General features: G+C 39.6%; 1 protein-coding gene across 2 annotated transcripts in view; it reads left to right on the top strand.

Moving 5' to 3' along the window:
- Positions 1-20,507, top strand: part of MAPRE2 (microtubule associated protein RP/EB family member 2) — a 144,299-nt gene that overhangs the window by 13,233 nt on the left and 110,559 nt on the right. For both annotated transcript variants that reach the window (XM_046671640.1, XM_046671639.1), the window contains exon 2: positions 10,129-10,190. Coding sequence is in view for 1 of the 2 variants with exons in the window: in XM_046671639.1 (XP_046527595.1) it covers positions 10,129-10,190 (62 nt within the window). In the remaining variant the exon portion in view is untranslated. The remainder of the gene's footprint in view (positions 1-10,128; positions 10,191-20,507) is intronic.

Here is a 20,507-nt window from a genome sequence, read left to right as displayed (position 1 = left end):
GAGGCCTGCATCCCCCTGGTTCTCACATTGTGCTCATGAGGGAAGACTGGGGGATGCATTAGCTGTCCCCATGGGGAGCAAAAAGGAAGCACCTTGTGAGAGGTGGAGGAACAAGAAGGCAGAAAAACTACCTTCTCCAGCAAGGATCTAAAAGATCTGAAAGACATAAGAATATTAAACTCTGCAATAAATGAAGTGATATCTACAAAGCATGAAATCCCTACAACAATCTGATGAGCTAGCTTTTTTTCTCGGCTACCAACCTTAGAGAGATGGTAGTCAAACCATTGGGTTTGCTGAGGTCACAACTACAGAAGAGGCAACAAAATAGACTTCAGAAGGGCCGGTGAGGGTTCTGTTCAAAGCATTCCTTGGGGCCTCTTTCATGGAGGCCACTCTACAAGATCATTCTCTCCCATTCTTTTTAGGTGATTGGTTTTTCCCTACAGTTGATGCAACTTTGATATTTCCTGACCCTCTAATTAATGTTCAGAACCAATTGACAAGGGAGATGTGTTCAAATTCAATTATTTAATAGTGATAATGATAAACATCATAAGTATTCTCTATTTACATAGAAATTTACAGTTGCTTAAGAATTTTTATACATAGCAGCAACAGTCTAAGTAGCTGTACTTTACAGAAACTTGTAAACACTAGAGCCCAGAGTTTCAATGGTCTGCCCAAAGTTGCATAATTGGGAAAACCTCAGGCCCGGGGAATTTGACTCCAGGTGCAATGCCCTTTATACCAGGCAGGTTTACAAACAACAGCTGAATTCTTAAGTAGCCCTCAAAAGTCCCTTTAATCCATAAAGATACTGAATTATAAGGAAATCCAAACCTCTAACCACCTCATATTTCCTGTATAAAGACGCATGGGGTTTCAAAAAATTGGTTGATAAATCCGTGTTTGATACAGAGCCCACCATAAAGGGGGGTTCCCAATACTCTGGCAGTGATGCTCACCTTTCCCTCAGTTTGAAACTGCAAGTGCACCTAGAGAGGCCACATTGACTTGTCCACTTCTGTCCACCCCTGTTAGAAAGTGCTGGCAATCTCAAAAGTCATTTTGGACCTGATACTTATAGGCAAACTGATACTTTGAGTACACTATAGAGTTGTGGAAATATTTAGCATTTGCAAAGTTTAAGTTTTTAGCTCTTTTTTTGCTTTTGATGGACACTTTGGCAGGTCATCTGAGCATCCTCTTGACTCTCAAGCACACTGGATGTATGTGCGGTGGATTCAGCTGAGTCAATGGTCTATACAAGGGAAAAATAACAGTGGCTTCACTGAGGGTGCCGGTGTAACAAGATCCAGAACCAGCCATTTGGGTCAGCAGAGAAGAAATAACAAATGTTTGTTATTAGCACTCTAACACATTTGCACATATTAATCAAGTAAGCACATATCATCTTGGAAAGGAGAGCACTTTCCCTAAGGACCTGGAACTCTGGATGATTACATGACCCCTGGGGGATTCAGGATGCGGAGAAAGAAGAGAAGTAAGAAAAAAATGAAGCAATGACCTGCCCCAAGGATGGGCTTTACCTCCTTAATTTTGCTTTGGCCCACCCTCGGACCATCCTTTGGTCCATCCTCAGCAAGTTCTGAGCTGTAAATCAGTTTATTTCAGCTGGGATCATCTGAGTGACTGGCCCATCTGACTAAGTGCAGGTTAGATCACCACAGAGCAGATTGTGCAAAGAGCTCTGAAGTAGAGAGATCATGTGCCTTGCAACTCAAAGTGTGGTCCTCAGACTAGCAGCATCAGCATCAGCATCACCTAGAAGATTTTAGAAAGGCAAAATCTCAGACCCCACCTCAGACCTACTGCATCATAATCTGCATTTTAACAAGATTCCCAGGTGACTTTTGAAAAACATAAATAGCTTTCAAATTCTATATAATGTCCAAGAGAACCACAGTCATAAATTTTCCCCTTTTGTTCCATTCTCCCTGTCATTGCATTTACAGCCCCATGATTATTAAGTTGTATATCGGTCAGCTCCTTGGGTGGCTGCGCTGTGTATTGCTCACTCTTAGAGCCCAGCACCTAGCATGGTTCCTGGGATGCAATAGGTGTATAAGGTGGTACCCAAGAGCTCCAGCTGCAAAGCCCAAAAACCTGAGTTTGAATCCCAGCCCTGCCACAAGCCTCAGTTCGTGTATCTATAAGGTAGGAATGAAAACTGGCACCCCTCATATGGTCATTGGGGGGAGTAGATGAGCTGATGCCTGTAACAGACTTAGCCCAGCACCTGATGCATATTAGTTACACATACGTGGTAGCTGTTAATCTTATGTGCTCAATAAATTTTGAACAAATGAATGAATAGGAACTTTGTGTAAAAAACTTTACAAAGATCAAAACTTGGTGCCCTGTTGCTTCAAATATATGAAATTGAATTTTAAAATAATAGGCAAAGGAAGCCTAACATATATAGGAGAAGAAGAAGAATGGGTCAGGATGGATCCATAGGAAAAGCATGCCGTTCAGAATCAGAAGACCAGAGTTTGGGTCCCAGCTCTGTTCTTTATTAGCAATATGATCTTGTGCAAAAAACAAGCTCCCTGAGCCTTAGTTTCTTCCCCTGAAGAATGGGACTAATGATTCTTTTTATTTCATGGAGTTATGCAAAAAAAGGGTTTTGTAACTGACAAAGTAAGAAAGCAGGACCCAACTTACTCATCGTTGCTTCCCTACCTCTCAGCACAGTGCTGGCACATAGGAGATGCTCCATAATGCATGTTTGTTCAATTGCATTAGAGCAGGCACTCTTAGCGGGGACAAGAAAAATTCAATGTTACGAGGGTTTGTGGCCCTCCAAAGCTCAGCCTTAGCAGACAAAGTCTTAGGCAAGAAGCTAAATGCTTCTTGGAGGTGGACAGTGGATGACACGGAAAAAAAGTCTAAAATGGCTCCTTGTGGGCGGAGAGCGAGGGAAACGATGATTGGGTGCGGGGGAGGTTGAGAATCTGAATTAGGAGGTTGCCTCTGGGACTCTGCACCAGATGAGAGTTCCTAAGGAAAAAATATAAAGGAGGGAGAAGCAGCTAACTAAAAATCAAGCAGAGTGAACCTCTAGAGGAAGCAATGAAAGAATTATGATTGCAAGATCTGAGTGAAATGATATACGTGAAAGAATTTTGTGAAATTAAGAGCTATGGAGAGGCCAGCCTGGTGGCACAGCAGTAAAGTTCGCATGCTCAGCTTTGGCGGCCTGGGGTTGACCAGTTCAGAGTCCTGGGTGCAGACCTATGCACTGCTCATCAAGCCATGCTGTGGCAGCATCCCACATATAAAATGGAGGAAGATGGGCACAGATGTTAGTTCAGGGCCAATCTCCCTTAAAAAAGAGAAGGATTAGTGGCGGATGTTAGTTCAGGGCTAATCTTCCTGAAAAAAAAAAAAAAGAGCTATAGACATGTATAATTATGGAAAGAAATATTTTCCAGTTGGGTATTTTACCTGGATTTATTTCCCATAATAGGTTGATTTTCCCATATGGTTGTTTTATCCCTGATGGCGTAAGTGGTGCTTCTGCTCTGGAACTTCACTAGGTTATTTCCCAAGCGAGTGGAATTCAGCATGAATTTCCACATTGAGGAATTTAATTACTGACACAATCCCCAAACTTTTTGTAAATGGACTCTCCTGTAAGGCAGACCCCACAGCAGGGACCCCAGGGGCAGTGTTGGTTGTCACATTAGCATTCTAGGGTCCACATAGCTCAAACAGCAAACTTGGGGGCAGAGGCTGTGCAAACATTCCTGCACATTTCAACAGGTTCCATCCACTTATGAAGACTTTCAACAGACTCTGCTGGAAATATTAGAGTTTGAAAAGATTTCTGCAAAAGTTAAACAATGGTTACCCACCTTCTGAGGGAGGTCATAGCAACCCTCAATACCCAGAGTCCAAATAACCCTCTTGTCACTGCCAAAGTCTTACTTAGATCTCACATGTTACACTTTTAACATTCTAAATGTGTTACTGTGTTCTTTCTTTGGATGGTCAAAGGAATAACCAACTATAAACACAGGATGCATGTAAAGCACATTGTTAGCTTCTGCTATGACCCAAACACTAAATTTGAACCCTGGGCTCTAAGTAATCTGATACTGTTCTCTGTGCTCCTTTCCGGCTTCATGAACATTCTGCTACATTTCATTATCGGCCACACTTATGAGGAAAAGAGCCATTCTTCTATTACAACTACTCTATTTTCAAGGCTATCTAATTAAAAATGGATAAAAGGATAAGTGAAAATAACATAATTATCAAAAACATTCCATTGAATTTTAATGCACATATTTCTCATATATGTAGTTTCTCACATTGTTTTTTCTTAGAATTTTGCTTTCGAACATTTAGCATTCTGAATATTCTATTCTAGGATAGAAAGGGCCATCAAAAATTATTTTCATTCTGGTTCACAAAGGAAGTAGCAGATGGATAGAGGAGGATTCTAAGAAGAGGGGGTTAGGCTCAATTTGTACAAAAAAACTGAATTTCTTTTTTATTATAGCTATCACTTTAGATCGTTTCTGGGGATTATCTTTTATTTTTATAGAAGCCCAAATCACACGACCATAAGAAGTTTATAACATCATTACGATTCTTAATAGGTACCACCAAAATCCCTTTATCAGCTAGCTATAATTTTTCAAAAGCCCTTAAATATACAATACAGGCCATTTGGTAGTTTGCTTTTCTTAAGAAGAGGAGTGTGTTGTACCATTCTCAATACCCAGGATTCAGTGTAATTTGACCTCCTTTACTTGCCAGATAATCTCATTTGGTTTGGTTTCCGTGGTGGTGTGTGCTCAGCTCTGCACTTCCCGGCAGTCCTGCCTCTGGTGCCCCTGACGAGGCAAACCAGGCAGGCTCTTGGCCTCCCTCTGCTGCCACTGGGAAGGCACTGAGTCCAACTAGAGACCACTCACTGAAGCGGGGCTTGGTGGAGGCAGGTCTCTGGAAGGCTGACATCGAGTAGGATCAGCCTGAGGATTAACAGCCTGTGACCTTCTGTTAATGTGTACAAGCTGCTTTATTCCTAGAAAGCTGTGAACCTCCCACATTAAAGAATGTGATATACAACTGGCGTGATTCAATATCTCCAAGCAGCCATGGGAAGTTTGGGATTCAGGATACACGCTGGTTCTGAAGATCCAAAGATAGCTTAGTCAACTCCTGGGAGGAAAACCCAGATTCAGGTCCCAGCGGTGTTCTCTTCCTGAAAAAGCTGGGAGCAACTGGGGAGGCAGTAATTCCTGTCTCTTTGTGAGGAGAACGCTTCACCCTTGTGTTGATCAGAAGCCTCATTGGCTAGATACACAGCACTGAAGAAAGAGAGAGCTCTTCCTTCTTTCAATGGCATGGCATGATTGGAAAGATTTTTACCACCCTTTTTTCATTCTGATATCTCTCTTATGAGCCTGGGGTTTTATGGCCAGACATAGAAGCCATCTTTTGGGGGGACTCTCTAGCTAGGACAGATGTCCTACAGTGCACCACATATGGGATGTTAGAATTCTGCCTTTGTTCAAAGAAAGAGGATTTGAAATTTCTAGAGGATGAGGGAAAATGGACTTTTGTAAAAACAGAGTATGCTTTGTTAAAGAGTTTGACATGTCATGACTGTGATCCTAACAAAAATATTTGGTTTTTTCAATTAAAACCAAACCCAGCCCAGAGAAAGCAGTTGGCTTACAGCCGCTCGTTTCTGAGGAGCTGCCTAGCGCTCAAACTAAGAAGAGCACAAGTCAACGTGGTCACCCCTAACACGAGGGGAGACACTGCCAGCTCCCTCACGGGGGCACTTTATGGTTAGGCCCTTATTTAGTGTGTGGCCCAGGTTAGAATACAGAACACCTGCCTTTGTCATCCACAAAAACCACAGAGGATGAAATTCTATTCCTGTGCAAACAAGATGTGGGAGTTGTGGAAATTCTTGGAAAGCATGAGCTCAAAGGTATGAGAGATCGTTTCCAAAACGCAGCGTATCAAACTGCTATTTAGAAGTCGCTTCTGGTTTTAAGTGTGTGTATTTATATCAGTATTTTGAATTTTAATGAAGGATTGGGAAAGTTAATGTGGGCGAAAGGATAACAGCAGAGAAAATTCCAAAATAGGCAAGATTGAACAGCAGAATGTTGGCCATGGTTTCTGAATGCTAGGATCCTAGGTAAGACATTTTTTCTCAAATCTGTGCAACGTGGAGCAAATTCCTGACCCCATCTCACCCGCTACCTTAGGGCTTTTGTTCTTCTCTGAGAAGTTAAGAAAATAAAAGAAAGGAGGTATCTTGCTCAATTCTAGTTGCTGTCCAATCTCCTGACTTTTAAAATTAAACTTCTGATTTTGAGATAATTGTACATTAACATGTAATCGTAAGAAACAACATAGAGGGCCAGCCCGCTGGCGGGTGGCACAGCGGTTGAGTTCGCACCTTCCCCTTCAGCAGCCTGGAGTTCACCGGTTGGGATCTCTGGTGTGGACATGGCACCCCTTATCAAGCCATGCTGTGGTAGGCGTCCCACATAGAGGAAGATGGGCACGGATGTTAGCTCAGGGCTAATCTTCCTCAAAAAGAAATAATAATAAATAAAATAAAAAGGAAACAATATAGAGAGATTCCATGTGCCTGTTACTTACTTTCTCCCTCAGTGGTAATGTCTTGCAACTATAGTACAATTTCACCACCAGGATATTGACGCTGATACATGCTCAAGGTACAGAACATTTCCATTACCAGAAGAATAACTCATAGTGTCCTTTTATAACCACCCTACAACCCTCACTCCCTCCTCAACCCCGGGCAACCACTAATCTGTGCTCCTTTGCTATGGTCTTCTTATTTCAAGAGTTTTAGATAAATGGGATCATACAGTATATAACCTATGGGATTGGCTTTTTTCAGTCGGCAGAATTCTCTGGAGATTCATCCTGGTTTTTGCATGTATCAGTAATTGATTCCTTTTTGTTGCTGTGTAGTATTCCATGGCAACCACAGTTTGTTTAACCGTTAATCTGTCGAAGGACATCTGGGTTGTCTCCAGTTTGGGGCTATGATGAATAAATCTGCTATAAACAGAAGTTTTAACTTCTCTGGAAAAATGCCCAGGAGTGCAATTGGTGGGTTGTATGATAGTTGCACGTTTAGTTTATTTTTTTTTAACTGCCAAATGTTTCCCAGAGTAGCTGAACCATTTTACATTCTCATAAGCAATATATGAATCATCTAGCTTCTTCTCATCCTCATCAGCACCTCATGTTGTCATTATTTTTTATTTTAGCCATTGTGATAAGTATATAGTGATATCTCATTAAGGATGTTGAACATCATTTCATGTGCTTATTTGCTATCTGTATATCATACTCGCTTAAATGTCTGTTCATGTCTTTTGCCCATTTTCTGAATCTTTGTTTTATTGTTTTGAGAGTCTTATATTCTAGATACTAGTTCTTTGTCAGATATGTAGTTTGCAAATATTTTCTCCTAGTTTATACCTTATATTTACATCCACTTCAATACGGGCCAAAGTTCTTAATTTTGATGAAGTCCAGTTTATCAATTCTCCCGTTTATGGATTGTGTTTTTAGTGTTAAGGCAAAGAACTCTTTGCCAATCCCTAGATCCCAAAGATTTTCCCCATTTTTTTCCTAAAAGTTTCATAGTTTTACATTTTACATTTACATAGTGATCTATTTTGAATTAATCTTTATCTAAAGTGTGAAGCTCAGGGCCGGCCCCTTGGTCAAGTGATTAAGTTCGCACACTCCACTTCGATGGCCTGGGGTTCACTGGTTCCGACCCTGGATGCGGACCTACGCACCGCTCATCAGGCCAGGCCATGGCGGCATCCCACATAGAGGAACTGGAATGACTTACAACTAGGATGTACAACTATGTACTGGGGCTTTGGGGAGAAGGGGGAAAAAGAGAGAGGGAGATTGGCAACAGATGTTAGCTCAGGGTCAATCTTCCTCACCAAAAAATAATAATAATAAATAAACAAAGTGTGAAACTCATAGACAATAACTGTTTTACTCCTGCCAACCACCGCAGAGGAAACCATTGCCTCACCTGCCACCCCCACCGGTGGGGAGCCTAGACCTCCACCCCGGTAAGGCTGTGCCTTCTTCAGCACCTACCATATCCCAGGAGTGGAGCAAAAACTCTCCAGATGTTTCAAATCAATGGCAAAGTCCCGGCTTTGAAGGTGGCATGGTGTGGTGAAAGAGAGAGCAGATACTAGACCCCAGCAGACTCAGAATTTGTCACTTTTTAGCTGCACGATGTTGGGCAAACTGCTCCATTACTCTGGACCTCAGTTTCTTTATTTGTAGTAACGTGATTTTGAGGATTAAATTAGATAAAATATGTGAAATGACTTGTGCAGGGGTGTTCAACAAATGATCTCATTCTTCTCCAAACGGATCCGTTGCAGCTGTTGAAAAATTAGCAATGGGCTGTTGTCAGAGAACACAAAAAAAGCCAATTGTCTATAGCCAATCCTGAATTTTCTAAGGGCTAATTATCTGATTTATAGATAAAGTAGGAACCTTATGCTCTTGCTTCCTAGCTTGGTGGCCAATACTTCCCCTAGTAACATAACTACTGGGTCCTATTTAAATAAAGAAGGAAAATGGAAATTTTATTCTGATTCAGGTAAAATTTCTAAAAGTTTGGAGGATTTAGAGGAAAAAAACTGATATGGATGGGAACGGATTTTTGTTTGTTTGTTTTATCAACTATCCTTAAGTCCTGGAAAATGTGAAATACTCATAAAATTAAATGCTATTAAATGTGAAGAAATTCTACCTGTTCTATCTGAAGGAAAAAAATTAAAATTGTCGGCTTATGTGGTTCAGTTTTTGAAACCATTCATGTTAAATTTTATAATTTTTAAACAAGTCAAATTGTACAAATTACCTTTGAGCTCCCTTATTGAGTAGTGTAACATTAAAAATTCAGCCATCACCTTTACTTTTATTCTCTCAGCACTTACCATTTTGTTCTTTCCATTTTTTTTTTTCACCATCTCTTCTTTCTCTTATAGGAAAAGTGTAAAATGGCCTCCCACTTCCTTTAAAAAAATTCTTATCCCAGGAATATCTCCAGAACTCTGTCTGGGATTAATCACAGCATGTTGGATCTGCCACAAATATTTTATTTTTATACAATTGATTTTAAACTAAATAAGCACCAAAGGCATTTCTGAAATGACCATATACAGAAAACACAGAGGAGCAGTGTGCAGGATGAGGGCTTAGGTAGAAGGTGGCCGGGGGTCATTTCTAATTTGTTTCTTGGAGTGTTGGGAAGACCATTAAGGCTCATGCACACATGCATCTCAGGTCCTTTTTAGTAGCATCTGCTTGAGCCACAAGCAGTCTCCACAGTTACCATTAACCCCAACCCCAACATTGAACCCTCAAAACCTAGAACTCAGACACATTTCTCAGCCTCTAGAATTGAATTTGTCTCTCATCAGTTTACTGTCTTATCATTTAGCCAGAGCATGCTTTGAAGAGAAATAGCTAATTCTTATAAAGTAAATTATTACTTCTTGGTGTATATATTTTGAAGTTTGATCCTGGCATTGTTCACAATGTTTATCCTGTTAAAATTAAACAAAAATCTTTTCACAACGCAACTAGAATAAGCCTATGTTGATACTGGATATAAAACCTGCAAATTAATCTAAGTTTGTGGAAGTCAATACTTTAATTGATGTGGGCATTCGATGCCCTACCCGAGGCACTGCTTCCTGGGGTTATCTGCTAACACGTGATTCTCATCGCATTAGACTATGGGGGAAAATGTAAAAAAATTCTCTTCACAGGACTGATGTTATACTAAATATTCACAAACTATAATAAATCAACCTAAAAATTTATCTAATAATGTAGATTGAAAAACCCATTGTTTGGCTGACTTAATCTCTCTCCTATGGTAAAATCAACTGAATTTGGATATTTTATGTGCATCTTTTCTTTAATCTCCTTTTCCATTGCTGGCCACACCCAATGAACTAAATTATAACTCTCTGCTCCTATGTTTTCATCATATTAAATGCTCTCTCTTTTTTCTTTTTTTCATTTTTATTATCTCAGAATCCCATTTCTCAGAGGAACAGTTCATCTCGACAGCCAGGGAGAGAGCCTGGATGCGCAAGGTAAGGTTTCAGTATCAATCATGTTGTATGATTCCCTGTTTACAGATTCAGCTGGAGTCTCATAAATGCCTCTGTAACAAATCTATTTTCAAAATTCCATTATACAATTAAAGCAAATAGTGGAGTAAACACCCTTGGTTAAAACATTATTTTTTAAACTATATTCCATTTCCCATGTGTACTAATGGCTAATTAACTGCTATCAGCAATTCTTCTAAAAATGGTTGAGCCAATTAAAGTTTAATTTGGAGATATTATTAGTGATAAGTGGAAGAAGAGAATGTCAAGATATAGTCAAATGACCTCATGATATTTCTAATTGTGAATAAGTGATTATTTGATCTTGTTAAAAATCAAGGCAACTAGGGCTGGCCTAGTGGCACAGAGGTTAAGTGAGCATGTTCTGCTTTGGTGGCCCAGGGTTCGTTGGTTCGGATCCTGAGTGCGGACGTGGCACCGCGTGGCAAGCCATGCTGTGGTAGGCATCCCACATATAAAGTAGAGGAAGATGGGCATGGATGTTAGCTCAGGGCCAGTCTTCCTCAGCAAAAACAGGAGGATTGGCAGATGTTAGCTCAGGGCTATTCTTCCTCGGGAAAAAAAAAGTCAAGGCAACTGATCGATTGACTACAGTAGAGAGAGAGAGAGGAATTTCGAAAAGGAGATGAAGACCCTGAGAGTCCTATTTTTCAGTTTGGGATTTGTGCTTGAGACATAATCACTTGACCTGTTCTTTCCCACTGGTATTCTGAGTCTCTAATAGTGCCTTCCAGCTTCACTTCAAGGAGCTCCCTAGAACAAAGGAACAATTAACTGAAATTCCACCAGATGGCAATATTTGGAAAGCCATCCAGAGAGGTTTCCAAGCTATGAGCTGCTATTGTTCACACAGAGAATAGTCTCACAAAATGTAACGTCCTAAATTTTATCAAAGGTGCTGTAAACATCTTTCATTTTTATTTTTCCCCACAGCATTAAAAATTTTTCCTAGAAGTGGGGAAAATGTGTATTGGGGCTATGTGTTGTATTTTTTTTTCCATTCTGGAATGATAAAATTAGAAACTTCACTCTTAAATAATTCTCCAAACCATGTTGGTGAGTATTAAAAGCTCAAATCAATGGATAATATACCATAAATATTGAGGTCTTATTCTTATAAATGCTATGGTTGATGGTCATTTTTAAATTTTGAGAAGAGAAACCTAAAACTCTTCTCCCAAAGAAGAGTAGAATCTTAAGCAATTGCCTTGAAATTAAACCAAGCAAAATTTGCAAGTACAAAATTCTTATTTGTATTGACGTGAAATAATTAAGGTTTATTCCAGTGGATGAAAAACCTTTCCCCCCTTTGCTTCAGTGAAAGTGGAGATATGTACCACGAGTGGTGTCCGAACAGCTGGACTCTTGAAGGACCAGAGCCAGCACTAGAGCACGGTCGGGACAAAGGGAAACTGTCTGAGGGAAACTGAAACAGGAAGAACCAAAAAGAGGGGTCACCTAAGCTTTCTGTGTTCTTAGGAAAGCAGCCCCTTAAGAGGCAATTGAGTACGCTCTGAGAGCTGCTCTTGTCCTTCTAGCCCTTCTCGTGCGGGCCCTGATGGCTGGTGTCAGGAACGGTCCTGGTTTGCTTCCGTGGTCCTGGAGTACAGCCTCATTCGCACCTCCTTTCACTCTCGAAAGTATCTCAGTTTGGATGATAAGTTATATGATCGTCCTATTTTCTAGGCTGGCATGTTTGAAGAAAGAGTAATAGAAAAAGTTGGCCCATTACCTAAACTGGGTGTCTCTTTATAAACCTGCTTATAAATCTGCGGCTACAGGACAAATGCTTTTTCTGTAAAGAGCCACATAGTAAATATTTTCTGCTTTGTGGGCCTTATAGTCTATGAATCACAACTGTTCAACTCACTGTAGCATGAAAAGACTACATCCACAATACGTAAATGAATGGGTTTGGCTGTGTTCCGAAAGCTTTATTTACAAAAACAGGCAGCCAGTGGCATTTGGCTGGCAGGCCATAGTTTACAGATTTTCGTGAGATAATACATGGTAGGGGATAGGAGATGATGGAGAATCAAGAAGACGGCCATCCTTAATTCCTCTCCCTTCTCTTCATATCCGTTCTAGATTGCAGCCTCCTTATTTAGCCCTCTCAGAAACTAGTATTCATAGTTTCCTTGAGTGGGTAATCTGGGATCCTGGGATCCTTTGCTGGGTCTAGCTGCTTCTTTTTCATCCAAATCTGTTTCTGCACCATGTGCAGCATGCCTGTAACTTATACCTCGTGACACTGAATGGCATCCCTATTCAGGCATCACCTGAATCCTAGACTTAAATACTGGAGCAAAAGCTATTTAGTAAACAATTTCATTTTATGCTTTGGTCCTCACTAAATAACTGTCCGTGGGAAATAGAGCTACATTAAGGAAAGGTTAATGTTGACTCTACCAAATTTTTTAGCAGAAAAATAGCAAATTTAAAGGGAACTTTGTGGGAAAAAATTGCCTGTCAAACACCATCCCAAAATAACCTTTTTTTTTTTGCATATTTGCTCTGCCATAAGTATTCCTATTTTTCTACAGCAGTTATAGTGCGTGTGAACTTTGTGTTTACTTAGCAACAGCCACAAGCACCTTTCATGAGTCCTCAGAACTATCATTAGAATAGAATAGTATGTTGTATCAATGTGCTATAATATCTTTCAATTTTTTGCTAAAAAAATGCTATGCTAACTTTTTTGGTAGACTTTGTTGTTATTTTGATTTGTGGGCTTCAATTTAATTTGTTTTTTTCTTTGTTTTTGTTTATCTTCTTAAGACAAAGTCCCAGAAGTGTGATTATTATTCAAGGATATGACCATTTTTATGACTTTGAATCTAAGTTTACCATATTTTTTCCTAAAAGATTTGGAGTACTTTACGAACATTTGCAGTTCAAGGGTACTAGCCTCACCACAATGTCATCAGAAATAACATTTACTTTATTCAATGATATTTCAATGTGTCCTATTTGTAAAGAACTGTGTGCCTGTTTGGTATACATAAAGATGAATGATGTGCTCCTTGCACAAACATTTGAGTGCCTACTATGAACTCCGTATTGTAGGGTTTCAAAGGAGAGCAGAAAATAGCTTCTGTTTCGGAGTTTGACCTTATTGGGGAGCTAAGATACACATAAATAATCAAAATAAAATGCACAAGAAGAGACACACCATAGGAGTTAAAATATGATGGGAGTTTGGGAGGAGTGGGGGTGGGGGCAGAAATGACATCTGAGCCAAACCCCCCAGAGAAGTGAAATTGGGATACTCACAGATGGTGAGATTTGTCATTCATTCCATAAACAGTTATTGACTGCCAACTATGTGCCAAGTCCTGTGTTAAAAGCTAGGGATATAAAGGTGAACAATACAGAGATGTTAGAGCTCACTATCTAGTGGAGTAGTTAGTCTTTAAAAAAATTGTAAGTATAAGTAGGATAGCTTGTCTAGGCACGAGGGTAGGGATGAAACTGGAGCTTTTAGAAGAGCTTTTTCATGGCTACTCTTTGGCACAGTCTTCATCATTAGTTATTGTGTCAGAATCTGTGGGAGATTCGCTTCTGGAAATTTGAAGGTTATCCTAGTTGTACCTGTACTGATCAACATTCCAATTAAAATTGGCCTACATTTACGGTTAGTTCCCCCAGTGAGTATGTTCACTGAGAATGCACAGGGCCTAGGGCTGGGATCAGCAAGACCTACATCCTGGCTCTTACCAACTAATGACTGAAGCAAATCACTAGGAATAATAGGGTTTCATTTGTGTTTTGTTTTTTAAACAGCTGGAAGGAACCTTGATAATAGTCTAATCAAATGCACACATTTTTTTTCCCTTGGGTGAGTAAGATTGGCCCTGAGTTAACATCTGTTGCCAATCCTTCTCTCTTTGCTTGAGGAAGATTGTCCATGAGCTAACATCTGTGCTTGTCTTCCTCTATTTTGTATGTGAGATGCCACCACAGCACGGCTTGATGAGTGACATGTAGGTCCATGCATGGGATCCGAACTTGTGAACCCTGGGTGGCCAAAGCAGAACGCACAAACTCAACCACTATGCCTCCAGGCTGGCCCCTCCAACTCACTCACTTTACAGATGAATATTCTTGGGTAAGGAGAGTTGAGTGACTAGACAGGCGTCAGACATTTGGTGACAAAGCCATGAGACCAGAACCTGGCTTCTGACTCTCGTGGGCTGCTTGCTCTCTGCTCATTGCCGTAATTTTTCCCTGCCTTGTCTATACCATTGAGGCAATAAGAACTAAGAAGAGAATTAGCCTAAGTATTCCTCATGCACACAGAAGCAATAATATGTATTTTACCCATCTCAGACTACAGAAATAAAGTTTTACTTTAGATATTTAAATTAAAATTTCATTTAAAAAGTAATGAATAGATGAGTGGTAGAAAGAGGAAAACTTGAAACAAATTCCTACATCTGCCATTTCCCTCCTTAGGATCTGGGTGAGTAACTTGACCTCACTGAGTTTGTATATCTTGAGCTTGTTGCGAGAATCATTTGAGGTAACGTAAGTGTTGGATACATCATGGGAACCTGGCAGATGTTTTTCTTTCTCCTCCCCTCCTAAAGCCACACGTTCTTCACGTTTCACCAGAAACACAGGACAAAAATTAGTTGGATATGCTATCATGGAAGCCATGGGAAAATAGCATTTCAAGAATGAACAAAGGGTCGATTAATTCCAAATGTTCCACAGAAGTTAACTAAGATAATGACTAAAAAGTGCTTTAGAAACAAAGTGATAGCTAGTGATCATGGTGAGGATAATTTCAATGGCAGGGCCAAAGTGAGACCCAGCATGCAAGAGGTTGAGCAGTGAGGGAGAAATGGAGAAGTGGAGAGGGTAGGTTTAGATAAGCCTTAAGATATTTGAGTGGGACCTTCTTAAACCAAGAATAATTGGTTTAAGGTGGAAGAGACTTGAGTGGTTCAAATGCTGCTGGGAAGGAACCAATACAAAATTACAGAGCAGGTCTTTGAGAAGGCAGGACGCAACTGACCAGGATACACCTCTTCACTGCAACAAGCAAGAAAGAATAAGAAGGCCTCCTTGCAGGTAAATGTGTAGGTTTGGGGGCAGGAAACTTAAATTCTTATGTAGTGACTTCAACACGCTCTGTGAAATCAGAGGCAAGGTCATCTGCTGAGTGAGGGGAAGGTGGAAGGGTCAGAGAGATAAAGAAGCTGAAAAAGTTTTGATGTGTCTGGTTTACAAATAATGACAGCGCTGACTAGGGAAGCAGAAGGATGATCTGGAAGCACTGAGACCCACTCAGGTTTGGAGGCCATGAATTAATGGTTGTGCTGGTCCTCTTGGCAATGCGCCTTTGTTTCCCAGGGCTCAGCAGTCCAAATGAGGCACGTGTACCTGGGCGGATGAAAACTTCGCGAGCTCCTTTTTGCAGAAACATGAAAATTGATTGTGAGGATAATATGTTTATTTTAAAGTGGGCTAATGCTTTATTCTTTCTTTTTTAAAGTTCTGGGAGCCAAAAGACTGGGTTAAGAGTTGCTGATTGTTTGGTTTATAATGATAATTGTACAGGGATTATAATTAACTCACCAGGGTCCTCTGTTGACGGAATAGATTACTGGAGACTAGCCTTAATTAGTAATTGATTTGACTGATTCCGAGAGAAACTTTGAACAGTCTATTTAGTAGTTTGGTGTCACATCCTCCATTCACAAACTTGTATTGCCTGTCATAGGTACTTGTGGTACCAGAGGCAACTATTGCTTTGCATATAGAAATAAACCTGCCAACTGCTTAGCAAACCTTTAGTACATTGTATATTCCTATAGATTTCCGCCTTTTGTGTAGACTACCAGGATCCAGTTAAGTGATATTTATTTTCGCTGGCAAAAAATGTCACTAAAATTACTCTGAGATTGACATATCTTATCACAATTTTCTTTACAAGTGGGCTGTGGTATGTGGAAAGAATGCTATTGATGTCTCAAATCCTAGTGACTAGAATGCTTATGTATTGAGGTCCACTAATGAAGAAATGTGTTTCTTCTACCCCACTTCCCTATCTGAGTTTTTTCCAGTCTGAGAGTCATTAAAAAGAAGAGAATTAATGAACAAAGATGATGGGTATTAACCCTATGACATATCTTATTCCCATTGATAGCCACAGAGTTCTAAATGTTCTATATCTGTGCTGTCTAATTTGGCAGTCACTAGCCACATGTGCCCATTGAGTATTTGGAATGTGGCTATGTGATTGAGGAACATTTTATATGCATTTAAAATTTTATTTAATTTTAATTAATTCAACGTCAATAGCCACACGCGGCCACTGTATTGGACAGTCAGCTCTAGAAGCCAGATTAGATAAAACTGACATTTTAAATACAGTTTACAAATAGAGCCAACCCAGGAAATTCACTCTGGTCCTTGATGTCCAAACAAGTCTGGACTCATCCTGCCATCAGCAAGTTGATTATAGCCAAGGGATTCTGATCCATGTGAGGGTTAAGTATGGAAGAGGGGGCAAGCTCTGAAAAACCTGCAGCCAAGGTGGATCCACCTTCATTTCTACCTAAACAGTCTCTCTAATACCTGAGCACCAGAATCCCGTGTACAAGGCAGGGAAATTGTGGGGAGAGAACAAAAGTTATCTGAAGCCTGCTGTGTTCAAGCACTCTGCCAGCAACTTCATATGTGTTGTCTCGTTAATCTTTCTATGTCCCATGTGAAACTTGTCTATGCTGTTTACAAATGAGGAAATTGAGTTTCAGAGAGATTACTAACTTGTTCAAGGCATGTAGCTAGTAAGTGGTAGAGACAAGATTAGAACCCAAGCAGGTGTGAATCCAAAGTTATTTCCACAAGCAGTACTCACAGCCAGACACACATGTTTGGAACTACCCAAGAAGCGGAAAACCTTCAGGGGTAAGACTGGAGGTAGAGCGGAGTAATAAGAGGCAATGACTTTAATTCTGTACATGTGTGTATGTGTGTGTGTTGAATCCTGATTACCTCCAAAGTGTACCCACATTCCTCCTGTCCTCTCCTTCCTTCCCTTCCCATGCTCCCACCACTTCAGTTATGTTGATTATAGGTTACCACTTCATGGAAATGTAACCGTTAGTGTCATAAAAGATGTATAGTCGATCATTTGGATAAAAATTACTCAAGAAACAAAGTTATATTCCAGCATCTTAATTACTATCTGGGCAAAAGTCTCAAGCCACTTGGTATTTATATATACTTGTAATAGTCTTATGTATTGGATCATCTACAATCATTTAACCAAACATCTCCCAGAGTTCAAATGCTGCCTGCCCTCCTTCTCAAACGTTTCTTACATGTATATTTTCTTCTACCTCTATAGAATTTCCAAAATTTCCATTATTAAAATAATAGAAATCATGAAAAGCAAATCACCTATAATCCTACCCTAACAAATGATGTTTTCTTTTTCTTTTCCCTTCTAGTCCTCATTCATATAATTTTACATAGTAACCATGTCTTGTGTATACTTTTGTATGTGCTTTTTGACTTTGTCATGAGCCGTTTTCCAGACTGCCATGCATATTTGTGATTGTAGTGACGATGTCTGTGGAATAGTCTATAGAGTTGACATACCATTATTATTGCAACCTGCCGTTGTTTGATGTATGAAGTCTGTTTCAAAGCTAACTTTGGTAGGCTTTAAACCTATAGATCATAACTGGTTAAATAATACCCCTGACTGGAAGTGTTATACCACATCCCCTGTGATTATAGTTATTATACTGTAAAATTCCTTGTTGGGTATTACGTTGGATTTTTAAGAAATGTTTCGCATAAGTAATCTTTTTTTTATTGGGATAACATTGGTTTGTAACGTTATGTAAGTTTCAAGTGTACATCATTATATTTCGATTTTTGTATAGACTACACCATGTTCACCACCAAAAGCCTGGTTGTCATCCATCACCATACACGTGCTCCTTTACCTCTTTTGCCCTCTCGCTACCCCCTTCCCCTCTGGTAACAATCAATCTGTTCTCCATATCTATGTGTGTGTTTGGTTTTCTTCCACATGAGTGAAGTTATACAGTAATTGTCTTTCTCCGTCTGACTTATTTCACTTAACATAATACCCTCAAAGTCCATCCATGTTGTCACAAATGGTAAGATTTCATCTTTCTTATGGCTGGGTAGTATTCCATTATATATATGTACCACACCTTCTTTATCCATTCATCCATCATGGGAACTTAGGTTGCTTCCAAGTCTTGGCCATTGTGAATAATGCTGCAGTGAACATAGGGGTGTATGAATCTTCTCAAATTAGTATTTTCATGTTCTTTGGATAAATTCCCAGAAGTGGAATTGCTGGATCATATGGTATTTCTATTTTTAATTTTTTGAGGAATCTCCATAGTGTTTTCCATAGTAGCTATAGCAGTTTACATTCCCACTAGCAGCGTAGGAGGGTTCCCTTTTCTCCACATCCTCTCCAACAATTATTTCTAATCTTTTTAATAATACCCATTCTGATAGGCGTGAGGTGATATACCTCATTGTAGTTTTGATTTGCATTTCCCTAATAATTAAGGATGAGGAATATCTTTTCATGTGCCTGTTGGCCATCTGTATATCTTCTTGGAATAATATCTGTTCGGATGCTCTGTCCGTTTTTCGATCGGGTTGTTTTTTGTTGTTGTTGTTGAGTTATATGAGTTCTTTATATATTTTGGATATTAACCACTTATTGGATATATGATTTGCAAGTATCTCCTCTCAATTGGTAGGTTGTGTTTTTTTACTGTTGATGGTTTCCTTTGCTGCGCAGAAGCTTTTCAGTTTGATGTAGTCCTATTTGTTTCTTTTCTCTTGTTTCCCTTGCCTAAGGAGACATATTGACAAAGATACTGCTAAGACTGGTGTCAAAGAGTGTACTGCCTATATTTTCTTCTAGGAGTTTTACGGTTTCAGCTCTTACGTTCAAGTCTTTAATCCATTTTGAGTTAATTTTTATTTTGGTTTGTTAATTTAGTTTTTAGTTTTGGTCTACTTTCATTTTTTCACATGTGGCTGTCTAGTTTTCCTAACACCGTTTATTGAAGATACTTTCATTTCTCCATTGTAAGTTTTTGGCTCCTTTGTCAAAAATTAGCTGTCCATAGATATGTGGGTTTATTTCTGGGCTCTCAATTCTGTTTCATTGATCTGTGTGTCTGTTTTTCTGCCAGTACCATACTGTTTTGATTACTATAGCTTTGTACTATATTTCAAAATCAGAGATTGTGATGCTTGCAGCTTTGTTCTTTTTTCTCAGGATGGCTTTGGCTATTTGGGGTCTTTTGTTATTCCATATAAATTTTAGGATTCTTTGTTCTATTTCTACGAAGAATGTTATTGGGATTCTGATTGGGATTGCACTGAATCTGTAGATTGCTTTAGGTAATATGGACACTTTAACTAGGTTAATTATTCCAATCCATGAGCACAGAATATCTTTCCATTTCTTTGCCTTCTTCAATGTCTTTCTACAATATCTTAGAGCTTTCAGTGTATGAGTCTTTTTTTTTTTCTGCTTTATCTCCCCAAACCCCCCTGTACATAGTTGTATATCTTAGTTGCAGGTCCTTCTAGTTGTGGGATGTGGGACATCGCCTCAACGTGGCCTGACGAGAGGTGCCATGTCTGCGCCCAGGATCTGAACCCTGGGCCGCTGCAGCACCGCGCACAAACTTAACCACTCGGCCATGGAGCCGGCCCCTGTATGAGTCTTTTTACCTCCTTGGTTAAATTTATTCCTAGGTACTCTTTTTGTGGCAAGTGTAAACGGGATTTTATTCTTGATTTGTCTTTCTGCTAGTTCGTTGTTAGTGTCACATATATAATCTTTGACTTCCAAAACATGATATTCTCAAGAGCAGTAGATTATGCATTCTATTTTAATTAGGCACTTAATTATGTGCCCCAGACATTAGACACTTAATATATGCTTCTTGAATGCTGTATAGTCTATAAAATGGCATCAGGTTGCCCAGTGACTTGTAGTATGGATGACACAGATTTTCAGCATCCCTTATCTCAAATATCATTCAGCTTAAAATTCATGCACTAAGTTTGTCTCTAGTCTGAAGTTAGTCATGTTTCAGTCTTCAAGAAAGGAATGCGAATAAACTTAAGGTTATCAGGTTAATATGAAACTACATAAGGGAAAATGAACAGTAAAGGTCAAGAGAAGCCTCAGAGTGCCTCCCTAGAGGACTAAATTCTAGGCTCTGAGGATATTTTATTTTCCAATACATC

The sequence above is a fragment of the Equus quagga genome, chromosome 9, assembly GCF_021613505.1.
Source record: "Equus quagga isolate Etosha38 chromosome 9, UCLA_HA_Equagga_1.0, whole genome shotgun sequence".
Taxonomy (NCBI): domain Eukaryota; kingdom Metazoa; phylum Chordata; class Mammalia; order Perissodactyla; family Equidae; genus Equus; species Equus quagga.
This window is presented reverse-complemented; position numbering and strand designations above follow the sequence as displayed.